A 13,874-nucleotide genomic window follows, 5' to 3' on the forward strand; every position below is an offset into this window, starting at 1 on the left:
AACAGATCCCTTCCATTCACAAGAGATATCCTGAGATATTAAGGCATGTTTGAAGGGTGCTTGCTTAGCTGAGGTGCAATACTGAGGCAGGAATCCCTCAACCCTCCCCTGAAAGGATGAGGATGAGGAAAATTAAGAAGAGATGAGAGGAGAGATGCTTGGAAATAGGAAAACAAATTTCTCTTTCCCCCCCTTCCTTCTTTTTTTTGTAAAAGATGCCCCTCTGTTTTCAGGATTAAATAAATTATGAGAGTGTGAGTCTAGATGTATTATGCATTAGCTAAGCTTGGTAGCTAGCTTGTCCTTCCCAGTCATCATTTATACCACTGTTTCTAAGGACAAGCAAATTCTAAATATTAAACAAATGCCTTATGAGTGAACTTCTGGAACACATCCTGATTGTAAATTGGAGACTGTTTATACTGTGCGTGCAATGCCTTAACTGTTGTCTATGCTGTGAATAAAAGCTGTTCCACCCAAACAGCATTCATTTGACAAAGGCACAGTGTTCAAAGACAATGTGGCAGGGACATTTAAGCAACACGCCATAACTAAATAACGGGCTTTCATTTCACTTCCAGAGTTCTAGTCATTCCTGGAAGCAAGTGATTGATGTCTAGGGAAGCAAATGCTCTTCTGTTCCCCAGTGACTGGGTCCTAAACAGCAGGATGATAGTATTTCCCAATCAGTCTCAAAACCACAATCACAAACCATACCCTGGACACTACTGCAGTAAATGAGATGTCTCTCATTGCTAACATTGAAACAAAATTTTCTTTCCAAATGTAAATTCTCCTGGATGCAATCTATCATATTAGTGACAGAATTTCACTAGAAGAAGACAACACATACATCTGACTCCTAAAAAGCTGTGGATCTGTCTGAAATATCAGACAGTGACTTCGCTACAAATAATGACAATAATAATTTAAGTTCATTCTGGGTGAACTTGGCCTATAAATAAAAAGACCAGCACTAATTAGAAATCTAAGCAACTCTAAGCATCTTCTGATCATTTTTTCAAAGCTCAATACTTCTGGAGAAAAATAGGAAGAACTAACTAGCACAGCAGAGGAAAGCCTGACAGGACTAAGATCACACTTCTCAAGAGCATGTGTCATTTTTCAACATCTGGAAATAAGATAATTATATAATGATCATGTTGGAGGGATAGAGGGGCATGTGGGGAAAGGAAGTGGAGGGATATGATCATATTTCATAATATACATATATGAAGTTCTCAATAAAAAGAAAAAGAAATGCTCTGGATGGCACAGGGATAAGGAAAAGAGGCTGGGGCCCCATTGTACGGAGTAGAGCCGCCTCACCAACATGGCACTGTCAACTGAGAATGATGAAATTCTGATGTTTTAGTCGGTCTTGTTTTGAATTCGCCATATAGTCTCAAATGCATATGCATGTTAATATGAATAAATGAAAGCCTGGGACTGTTGAGATATGAACACTGCCCATCTCACTTAAGCCTGCAAAGCCATCTAAAGAATATGGATAGTACTCAGCTCATAAAATTCACTGTAAGGCACCTATAAAAATTTTCAGAATTCCAAGCATTTTATATGGAAGGATAACTAAAAAGATAGATATTAAAAATCCTTTTGCTTCTAAATACCAACTCTATTCAATAGTTTATAAAAGGTAGAAAATCACAATTCAACCATCCTATAGCTTTTGTGGATAAAAAGAATAAAAGTATCCATGTAATATATTTTGAAAGGAGTCCCCCTACCCATGCTCAAAAATCCCTACAAGAGCCAGGCTTGGTGGCTTATCCTGTAATCCCAGAGCCTGGGAGGCAAGGCAGGAGGACTGATCAAAGTTTAAAGCCAGCTTGGTCTATATAGTGAGTTCAATGCCAGCCAGGCCTTTATAGCAAGACCCTGTCTAAAAAGCAACAACAATAAATCCCTACAGAGTAAGATTCATGGTAATAGATTTTTTTCCTATCAGTTCTTACTAGGTTCTCAAAACGAAGGTTACTGCATCTAAGTAATACTGCAGTTTATTGAAAATACCTTGCTTGTCAGAGTTGAGTTACTTAATTCATTCTCTAATCATTAAAAACATTTGGGGCTAATGATGATTGCTAAGGCTCCATGACTCATTCCTTCCCTCATTCAAATGTGCCTTCTTGAAGGAGAGTAAGAGTGGACACCATAGCCAGATCACAAGAGAGACATAGGCAGAGGCAGCGAAAGACACCACAGTTTATCCTGTCTGTTGTGGTACAAAACACCAAAGGATCAATGCCTAGATAACATGACAGACATCTCCATATGCTTCTCTCCATGCAGCCTTTGCCTTCTTTTGTTCTTGTGCTCTGCACGATTTCATGAAAACACTGAAGGAGACAGTGTCTCGTTCAGGCCTATACAGAACAGTAAAGTCAAAGGAGCGTGGCGCTGGTCTCATTGCTGAAACTATCAGGTAAGAGGGGAGTGACTGGAAGCTCTGAAACTTTGTGTAACATACTGACAATGTCCTGGGTGATAAAGTATATAGATCCACCAATTTCTATCATTTCTTACTGGCCAACACTGAGAAGCATCAAAGAAGGGTCAGAGAACTCCCTCCAGTGGCCCTTCTTGGAGGACGACGCCATTTTGGTTTGTAAAGGGGTGGCACTGAGCTAGGATGCTCAGGGCTCACCGCTGACACTAGGCATCCATAAACCAAGTTAGAGATCTGATCATAAATACAAAACATACCAACATGGCCATAAGTGGCCAAAAAAAAAAAAAAGGCTATGCTTCGTAAGCACTAAATGATATGAGTAGAATATTAGATAAAAAGGGTGAGGCAGGGTATTGACTCAGTTTCTGAAGTGCTTGCCTTCAACCTGAGTTGAACCTGACTTCAGTCCGTAGAGGCCACATTAAGTAAACCAAGCATGGTGGTGTGGGCTTATAATCCCAGTACTGGGGAGGCAGAGATGGGAGTATCCCTGGGGCTTGCTGGACAGCTAGCGTAGCCTACTCCATAAGCTTCAGGCCAGTGAGACTGTGTCTCAACAAACATGGTGAACTGCACCTGAGGAACAACATTGCAGGTTGTCCTCTGGCTTCCACATGCACACTACCACAAGTGTACCCATTTATTCTTTTTCTTTTCTTCCTCTCTTCCAGTTCCCAGGTGATTAGGAGGCACTGAAGTAAGGGTGAGAATTTGAAGGTCAGGCCTTCAATCCACAAAACTCATCTCAGCTAGCTAATGAAATGAGTTACCAAATAACCCACTCCATTTATCAGCTTACACAGTCATTCATCAACTCAAGAATAATGGGATGTTGGGTGGTCTCTACATACAGTCTTAGAAATGGCTGCAGAGCTTGAGATCGAAAGTGATTCTGTTTTCTTCTTTGGGCTTAGCTACAGACTCTAAATTTTCCACAGCGAACATGGACCACCTTTGCGACACCTACTGTCATGCTGACGTGCTGACTGAAGAGCGTAGAAACCACATACCAGTAGTATCTTGGGCGGTCACATCCACACCGTGTATAATCATGACCCTGAGGCATTCCACTTGTCCTTTCGCAGCAGCAAGATGAAAACTGGCAAGAGAAGGAAACACATATCATTAGGATTTCATCACCTTGAAGTTCATCTCCAACAAGGCTTCACTTCTTCATGGTACACCTTCTCTGACCTGACTCATGCATGTAATTTTATACTGCACCCATATAATCATATTTTTAGTTAGTAAAGTCATTCTTAGCTCATGTGATTAAAATTAAAAATGTCATTATTTCAAGGCATTTCTCCAAGACACCCTCATTTCCTGGTGTTTGTTGTAGACTACTGCCATAAAAAAGCTGCCACTCTACTTTCTAAGACCCATGAGCATACTGAGAAGCCCACCCAGCAGGAAAGGGAAGAGTGAGTTGTCATGGTCAGAAGTTGCCAATTCATTTTCCCAGATGGAGAAGAAGCTTTCCTCCACATCATTCCCACTCACTAAGCATGCAATGTGGAAAATCAAAGCAAAGCTAAAGGCAGTATGTGAATCTGCTCCTGGGAGGAGAGCCTCCAATGCTGAGCCCTTTTGTCGCCCCAGATCTGTCCTGGGCTCTTACCCCTGGGCCTGTGGCACAGGGAGTCCTGAAATGGACTGCATCCAGTGAGATGCCTGGTCTTTGGCTTCTGCTTGACTCTGGTCAATAAGAGTTGCTTTCAAGAGGCAAAGGATATAAGGAAAGAGTTTGGACAGCACCTTTTGCTTCCTCCTTGTCATGCAGAGACTGTGTTCCTCTATGAAACTGCTGTTGTGACGGCCACAGCTCTGGCCTCTCAGTGAGTTTGAGTAACTGTTCTCCCTCTCTGCTCTTTCCATCAAGTTTAGAAATGGAGTCTCACTATCGCTAGCCCAGGATGCATTCCCAATTTGGCTAACTTCCCTTAAACTAGCAATAGACTTGCGAGGAGCCCCTTTCTTAACCTATCATCAATCACATCTGTCTTCTAGAGGATGCTGGATCACATATGTTGTATGTGACCACCTACAGGTTGATCCATTAGGCTCCTGTAAATATTATTTGAATAGTCCTCAGGGCAAACTAAGGCTTTAAATATGATTCTATTGCCACATTAACTGGGTTATTAAATTTTGGGGGCATTTTAGGCAAAATGCTTTCAGAGACTATATCATATAATTATATAGACTACAGTGATTCCAAAATTTTTCAGATGTACTCTAATGCTATAGTAGAGATTAATTTCAAGGGTCAAGATTACACTTCTCTGAGAATAAGAAAAACGATCCACTTCAGTGAGAGGCTTAAGTCTGGTATGTCCCACGTGCTAAAATAAATGCTAAAATTCCTATTTTCAGCTGTGAATCTCACTTTGACGGGGTACATCCCACAATATTATGGGCTACTGATCAGAAGTAGCATGGATATCACCCTACAGAAAAGCAAGGTAGGTACACTGCACTGCTGTTATTTACTTTGTGTATCTAACTTGGATAGCTAGTTATCTTAATGTTTTAACTTCAGGAAATCTAGACCTTATTCCCAACACCCATGATGTTGCAAAATTAATGCTTCCAGTATTATCAAGGCTTAGACAAGAACAAAAACAGGGAGTGAGTTGAGAAAGTAAAACAAGAAGTCCAGTGAAGACAGGGAGGTAAAATGTGTAAACTTTACTGGCTCAGAGTAACTAGTTTGAACAGGCACCTTGCTATTTAATTAATTAGTGTGATCTTGGGCAAAAGTTCTCTGTGCCTCAGTTTGTGCATCTGTAAAATGATCTGTTAGGAAAGAAGAAATCATATGTAAAAGCACCTAGCAAAACATCAAAGATAATAAACACTGCACCAAAATGCCATCAAGCTTTATAGCCTCATCCACATGAGACAAAACAAGAGTCTGTAACATGTTGCTTAATGAAAGAAATTCAATGTCCAGAAAGTGCAGAATTGAAATCTGGCCCACCAGTACTTTAAAAATGAAGATAGAGAGGGGGTAGGAGATGAAAGCTGTGTGTGTGTGTGTGTGTATATTTCCAGTGAATGGAAACTTGGGAACCAAGTTGTAGGCAGCCACAGGCTGCAAACACCCATGCTCGACCAACACTTGAGCTGCTTATGTTCTGGCACCTTTTGCTGAAGTGATGATCCCCAGAGCGGCATCTGGCAGCAGCAAGCCATTAACATTTAGCTTCCCAATCAATGTGAACCAGAGGCAGAGCCAACTTTTAGCAAGGCACTCAAGTGGAACAATGGATTTCATTGGGTGGCAAAGCACAACTTGTTGGTGACAACACCTTGATTTGTAGGTGACAGAGAGTATATTTCTTCTCCTATGCAGTGAGTGATAAATGTGGGCATTTTCAGAGGTGACAGTCTAGAGGACTGATGGACAGGGACCAGCCCCTGTCTTGATGGCAGGCAGGTACCTGCATAGTTACTGCAGACTTAGGGAATGGATGGTGTCCCAGGCCACCACATAATGCAGAGCATGGTTGGTACCCCTATGGCCTGTGTCCTGGAAAGCTGGCGGAAAGAATCCACCTATAAATAGCTTGCAGATTGGGATGAGGAGGATCAGGGTGGGTTGACCAAATCCTACACACAAACTCCCCTTTAAACATGCTTTTCTGACAATGTTAACTGGAATGAGCTAACTCAAGTATGAGAAAATAAATCCTGGTATTTTTTATAGCTGTGTATTTTTAAAATATTGCTGCTACTACAGTTAAATATTCATTCACATATTACTATGATACTATGGTATCTGTGTGTCAATTACTGTGCAAAGCACTGAGAAATAGTGGCAAATAAAACAGAGTCCTTTTCTACAAAGTTCAGCTTTTAATACAAACCTAAAGGTTAACCAGGGGTTTCAACTGAGTGATGGGAATGGGGACACACACACACACACACACACACACACACACACACACATACTTAGCACCATCCAGAGATTTTTGGTCACTAGTAGGGGAGGGGAGCAAGGAGAGGAACCCCAACTAAAGTGTAGAAGTCAGAGATAACTGCTAAACATCCTACTACCAGAACAAGACAGTGTCTATCTCAAAACATGAATCATTCCCAGGTTGAGAAACCCTGGGCTAAACCATTAAAAAACAAAGTATAATGTTGAAGCATAATTCTATTAAAGACTGAAGACACAAAATGAGCACATAAACTCACCATTTTAAAATGGACAGCTCACTTGTTTTTAGTATATTCACACAGGTATGCAATCAACCTCCGTCACTGTGACCTCTCCTTGCTGTGACAAAAATCCCTGACCGACAGAACTTAGGAGAAGAGGATTTATTTTGCTCATGGTTTCAGAGGTTTTGCTCCATGGTGAAGATGGCATAGTGGAGCAGAGATCTACTACCATGGTGGTCAGGAAGCAAAGAGAGGAGAAGGAACCTGGGTGAGGTAGAACCTTCAAAAATCATGCCCCAGTGACCTACTTCCTCCTACCAGGTCCATCTCCCAAAATTTCCACCATCTCCCAAAACAACACTACCAACTGGTGACCAAACATGCAACACATATGCCTTGGGAGGAAACTACATATTCAAATCCTAATACTATATAATTCCAGATTTTTTTCAGTGCCTTAAAAAGAAAATCTCTGTATTCCTCAATATATTCACTCCTTATTTCTCTGTCCTCTTAGTCCTTGAAAATCACTAATCTGTTTCTGTCTCTATTAATTAGCCACACTGTGAACATTTTTTAGAGATGGGACCAGACAGCATGTAGCCCATTGACTCCAGCCTCATTTACTATGTTTCAAGGTTCATTCATCACCAGTATTTCATTGCTTCTTTTTTTTTTTTTTCTGTCTTTTTGAAATAGGGTCTCCCTGTAGCCTGGAACTCACTAAGGAGCCCATGTTGGCCTCAGTCTCAGTTTACGTCTGCCTCCCAAGTGCAAGGATTAAAGGTGTGCACCACCATGCCCAGCTCACATTGCTTCTTTAATACCATTCCGCTTCATGAATATACTACATTTTGTTTATCCACTTATTACTTGACACATATATAGACTATTTCTGCTTTTGAAGTATTGTTACTGCTAAAACATACATGTAAAGTGCTTATGTGAATGCATGCTTCCAATGCTAGTAGGTATGTACCTAGCAGTCGAATTACTGAGTCATAAGCTAACTGTATTTAACTTTCTGGGGTGCTGCTAAACTTTCAAAAGCTACTACATTATTTTATATCTCTGACAACAATGTAGGAGGATTCCAATTCTCCACGTCCTGGCCAAGGATCGTTTTAGGCTGCCAAGTTTTATTTAAGAGATGAGAATTTTAATTACAACCTAAAATGTCCAGAGGCAAAAAAAAAAAAAAAAAAATCAAACATTTAAGTCTTTTTGCTCGTCAAGGAGCAGACTGGTGTGTTGTAGAGAGCATCACATAGTAGGGACCATGAGACTGAGGGTTACAGTCCTGTGATCAACAGGACCTCAGGAGACTGTCACCTTTGCTAACACTTTGACCATAACCATGGGAAGACCTATGCGGAAGATCTAGCTAAGACAGGATGCTGAATTTCTGATCTACAGAACTATGGGATAGTATCTTTCTTGATGAGCCCTTTTAAGTAGTTAGTTCAATTAATTATCAGCTGAAATTTCCCCTTAAAGGAATATAAAAAGAATGAATGCAAACAAATTAGAAACACCCTTTGGTTTTGTCTTTACATAAGCATTTTTTTTAATGTAGTTGGAAAGATTTTGTTTACTTGTCTTTTCATTTAGGTAGGTCAAAAATTCAGTCGAGGCAGAAAGGTTTTAAAACCCTTTTATCTACTCCTCTAACACCTCACCTAGAGACTAGTCACCAACCAGGGTTATGCAGAGTGGCTGTTAGATTCTGATGGAGCTAAAGTGATGGCACGTCAGTAACCTAAGTCTTGCTCACTCACACAGTGGTCCATGGACCAGGACCTTGTTACAATTGTAGGTTCTCAGACCCCACTCCATATCTAAATGTCAAAAGCTGCATACACCAGATAGACCCCCAGAGACTTATGCACACTAAAGTAAGAGGCACTGACCATCATTTTCCCCCCAAGAGACCCATTGTTTCAATATTCTTTGGAAACAATCCCCTTAAGTTTAAACACTATTTTGTAGATATGTTCCACAAAAAAGGAATCCACTGTGTCATGTTTCATTATACCAGGGCATGTTTAACTTTGCTTATAGTGCTCAGCCCAGCCCTTCAACAGAGATGAAACCAAAAGGCACAAACAAGCAGCCTCATGATTTACATAGAGCTACTTTGATCCTTTGATGCTTACTCTTATTTGGAATGTTTCTGCTTTTGACACTTGGAAAGACCCCAAGGCTTCCAGGGCTTACCAGTTCTGCTGTTCTTCTGCACTTTCCCTTTCTCCCTCTCATTGGTTTTGTTTTGTTTTTCTCCTTGAAGAGACAGTCAGCTGCTCACTGGTGAAGTCCCTAGCCTCCAACAGCAGTTGGTAGCAGCCTGAGTATTGGACCATGGAAGCAGCAGAGGAGGAGGAGGAGAGAGTGGCCTGGTAAGATAATAGAGGACTGTACAGGAGGCCTTGTTGCTGCATGGTGATGGTTGAAGTTATTTTAGTTAAAGCAATGAAATAACAACATCAACAATAACAGTAGCTGATCTGTTATTGAAAACCCCAATACTTATTATAGCATTATAATACTATGTGAGTAATATTACTATAATGCTATAATAACTATTGGGGTTTTCATTTTATAGAAGAGGAAACTGAAGCACAAAAGTTTACTAACTTTCCCAAAGTCCCAGAACAAACAAGCAGCAGAGCCAGGATCCAACCTAGGCATTATGTCTCCAGAGCTGGCCCTCCACCACTATGCTGAGACAGGGCTGTTCAATCACTCTGCAAACCAAAGTAAATGCTATGGATTATAACTCACTGGTTGGGCTGTTCTTTAAAAAACAAAGTTTAAACTAAAACCTGAAAGCATTTGGCTCAAAGCAAACACTGGCTTCTCAGTGGGCTAGCTTAGGGGTACAAGGACTCTCAAATGCATGGGAATACAATCCCAATGCTGAAGCAAACAGAGCCAGGAATGGCGGTTTCGTTTCCTACAAAACCACTCAGCAAGTTGTGCAAACTCAGTACAAAGATGGGATATTTCACAAGGCTCTTCACCAGAAGGGGACTTGAGCTGTTACTCACAATCCCGTTAGCTTCAGCTTGGCAAGTTCTATTTTCCAGAGTAAGGACAAACTATTCTTCTGGTTTCTGATTACCAGCTGAAACATGTATTTGAAGAAAAGACACATTCTTGGGGCTACTTTCAGAAGATTGCTCTTTCAGACATATTCACGCACAGTAAATTTCACTCAAATTGTGGTACTTAGATGGTTGGACCATGATGGGACTTCAGTCCCTTTGCCTCTGGAACCAGCAAACTAAACTCTACAAATTAAGCAGACATCCAACACTCACACAGATACATAGCCTTATTCACCTGTTCCTGCCTGTACTAGTTACACCCCAGCATCCCAGTGTTAGAAGGCTGGAGAAAGGGAAACTCAAACATCTTTTCACAAAGACATTGACGTCAAAGAAGTTAGAAAATACACAAAAGATCACAATTTACAACCCTAATTCATTTTGCTGGAGGCAGGGTCTGGCTGTGTAGCATAGGCTGGCCTTGAACTCAGAGCAATCCTCCTGTCTCAGCTGCCTCAGTGCTGGGATTACAGGTGTGAGCCACTATACCCGGCTCAATGCCCTAATGCTGAGGTCAGTTTATCCCAGTAGGTTCAAACTAGTTCATGATTCAAAACAAAACAAACCGAAAACACCTTTCCCATAGTTGCTGAGAGTCCTGCCTTTCAGTTTCGCAACAGGAGCCTCACATCCTGACCACTTAAGGTGCTTCTGTTTCCATTGTATACCTTTTATAAGCTGTCATTCTGGAGAGAAAAAAACTAAATCAGGGCCTGGAGAACTGGCTCAGCAGTTAAGGGCACTGCCTGTTCTCACAGAGGACCTAGGATCAGTTCCTAGCACTCACATGGCAGCTAATAATGGTGCTTAACTCCAGTTCCAGGGGATCTGACGCCCTCTTCTGTCTCCACAGGCAATGCATTATATAGGTGAACTTACATGCAGGCAAAATACTCAATATACATACATTTTTAAAAAGTCAAAACATCTTAGAGAAAAATCAGGAAAATTAACCGTTTTATTTACTCCAAAGTCCAGTCCAAGGTTATGTGTGCAGAATCTTGGTCCTCTCTTCAACCTCACCTTCTGGCCCTTTCCCCGCTGGGCTCCTGCCCATTGGCCCTTTGCTCTTTCCTACCACACTACCTCAGGGCTTTTGCTTTGCTAGTCCAGGAGAGCTATTATTCCAGGGAAGTGCAGTTCTGTTCAGGGCTTCCTCCCATAAGCTTAATGAGAGTGACTCCTGCCTTCCTGCCTCTTTACTTTCTTCAATGAACCTAACATTAGTCTAAAGAGGTATTTTCTTACTGCCCATCTGTCCCATCAGACATATGTTCACAGTGTGGAAACTCTGTCTTGCTTTTTTCAATTTTTCTATCACATAGAGGTCTTGTTTATTTGTGGCTTTTAAAAAATTATTTATTTTTAGCCAGGCGTGGTGGTGCACACCTTTAGTCCCAGCACTCGAGAGGCAGAGGCGGGTGGATCTCTGTAAGTTCGAGGCCAGCCTGGTCTACACAGCGAGTTCCAGCCCAGCTGTGGCTACAAGGAGACCCTCAAAAAGACAACAAAAAAATCATTTATTTTTATTTTATGTGTATGAGTGTTTTGCTTGCATGTAAGTGCACCACATGAGTGTGGTGCCCACAAAGGCCAAAAGAGGGCATTGGATCTCCTGGACCTGGAGTTATGAACAGTTCTGAGCCACCACGTGAGGGCTGGGACCAGAACCTGAGTCCCCTGGAAGAGCAGCCAATGCTCTCAATCACTGTATACCACCTTTCCAGCCATTTTTTTTTTCTTTTTCTTTTTTTTCTTTAAGACAGGGACTCCCTGTAGTCCCAGCTGGCATGGAACATAGTATGTAGACCAGGCTGGCTTCTATCTCAGAGATCTGCCTACCTCTGCCTCTTGAGTGCTGGGAGTAAAGGCATACAGCACCACAGCTGGCTATTTCTGTTTTATTTTGTTTTGGTTTGAAGGTAATGTAAAACTTGAGCTTTGAATTTGTTTTTTACTTTTCTCAAGTCTATTTACAACCATGAACTAATATAACAATACTTTTTTCTCTGCTTATAATATATGTTCTTGAGAGAGAAATTGAGTCCTTGGGCTAAGAACAGTTTCGCTTCCTAACACAAGTGTACAGTGATTCCTTAGCATGGTCCCTGGGTCAGCAGCATCAGCATCATGTACGAACCTATCAGAGTGCTGGAGAGATGGCTCAGTGGTTGAGAGCTCTGACTGCTCTTGCAGAGGACCCGGGTTTGATTCCCAGCACCCATACAGTGACTAGGAACCATCCTTAACTCCAGTTCCAGGGGAATCTGAAGCTGTTGTCTGACCGCCACGGTGTTGTACGACACGACACGAGTGCACTCACATACATGCAGGCAATACACTCATACACATAAAATAAAATAAAATAAAATAAATAAGATAAAATATTTTTTAAAAAAGGACCTGGGCTGGGGGGATAGCACAGCAGTTAAAGGCTAAGGCTAACAACCAAAATGTTAAAAAAAAAAAAAAAAAAGAAAAAGAAAAAGAACCTGTCAGAAATGCAAATGCTCAGGTTCCTGCCTGCATTCCAGGGGTGCTGCCCTGCAAGCACTCTGGAAGCATGTTCAATTTTTAGGGTCACTGACATAGCAGAAAGAGCTCAAACCATTACTTGGCTTTGGTCTGAACTCTATAGCCTCAAGTGTTTCACATTAAAGGCCTTAGCATGGACCACTACAAGGAAGCAGACAAAGGATATACTGAAGACTGAAAAGCTAAGATGCGATTTACAGGTTTAGTCATACAGCAAAGTTACTCACACCCATTAGCCTCTGCTTACTCATCTGGTCACACAATCCTTTTTAAACTCTAAAACTCTAAAACAACCTACCAACCATTTTATGGCATGTATCTATTTTAACAACTAAATTTTAGGTCAATGAAACTGGATCTACACCAGATATGTCAATGGGACAAGCCTAACAAAAAAGTTAAAAGGTCTGGAGCCCCCATTTCAAATTACAGTCAGAGGATAAGGAAGACAGTCTTGCTTAATAGCTTCCATAAAAGTTCTGAAAAAGTAAATCCCACTCTGCAGTGGGTGCTAACCCCACTGGCACAGACAGAAATTCCTGCAATCTGGAAGTGCCACTGGCAACTGGATTTCTGCAGTTTTCTTTAAAAAAAATTAATCTTCCTGAGTTTGCATGAAACTTATGTATGCTGACACCATCGCCATAGAATCACATGAGCAGGTTCCCAGGAGCCTGTAGGACTGTGTATGTGACGACTGACTGTGTAAGTCCTGACATGGGCATATTATAGTGTGTGTGTACAAGTCAGAGGACAACTTTAGGGGTTGGTCCTTGCCTCCTGCCTTCTATGAGGAAGGCTCTGTTTGTTGTTCACTGCTGGGTACACCAGGCTAGCTGGCCTTTGAACTTCCAGGGATTCTTCCGTCCCTTCCTTTCATCTGCACACAGGAGAGCTAAGGTTACGGGCAGCAACGCTGAGATCCAGCACTACCATGCCCTCCTTTGAAGTGGTTCTGGGATTCGAACCTAGGTTTTTGTGCTTGCATGGTAAGTGCTTTACCTACTGAGCCATCTCCCTAGCTCTACATTTCTCAATTTTATAGGCAGCTACAATGCCACCGTTGGTCACTGCTTCCACTTGGAATCCACAAAGCAGACTGTGAGAAATAGAAAGTTTGTTGCCTGGTGATTAGAATAAAAAAGTAAGGACTCTAAAAAGTGTTATCCTTTGATTCTGCAATGTTCCCAACAGGTTCATATTTTAAAGGCTAGATCCCCAGTTTGACGGTCATGGTGCCTTTTGGGAGATGGGCCTGGGTGGTGGAAGGAGGTCAGAAGTGGGAGGAGATCTTTAGAGGCCACAGCCTTCCCTCTTCTTGCCTGTGTTCTCTGCCTCCTGGTTTGCTCTGATGTGAGGATTCTCTGATAATGATGGAGCCAGAGTCCCTCCGGTAGCCACGCCTTCCCATCATGACAAACTGAAATCTCTAAGGCAAAAGAAATCTTCCCTTCCTCCTTTCTGCCAGATATTTTGTTACAAAAACAAAAAAAGTAACAAATACAAATATAATTACTGACCTTCAAGTGCCCAGGATTGTTACTAATACAATCAGCCCTGTTTCTGGGACTAGGTTCTCCTGGGGACAG

At 41.7% G+C, this 13,874-nt stretch overlaps 1 protein-coding gene across 3 annotated transcripts in view; it reads right to left on the minus strand.

Annotated features, from left to right (window-relative positions):
* The window catches only part of Rai14 (retinoic acid induced 14), a 149,135-nt gene that overhangs the window by 36,389 nt on the left and 98,872 nt on the right, over positions 1–13,874 (minus strand). For all 3 annotated transcript variants that reach the window (XM_029564638.1, XM_017798765.2, XM_029564645.1), the window contains one exon: positions 3,484–3,572. In XM_029564638.1, coding sequence (XP_029420498.1) covers positions 3,484–3,572 — 89 coding nt within the window. The remainder of the gene's footprint in view (positions 1–3,483; positions 3,573–13,874) is intronic.

Source organism: Nannospalax galili, unplaced genomic scaffold (assembly GCF_000622305.1).
Source record: "Nannospalax galili isolate Female #2095 unplaced genomic scaffold, S.galili_v1.0 scaffold150, whole genome shotgun sequence".
Classification (NCBI taxonomy): domain Eukaryota; kingdom Metazoa; phylum Chordata; class Mammalia; order Rodentia; family Spalacidae; genus Nannospalax; species Nannospalax galili.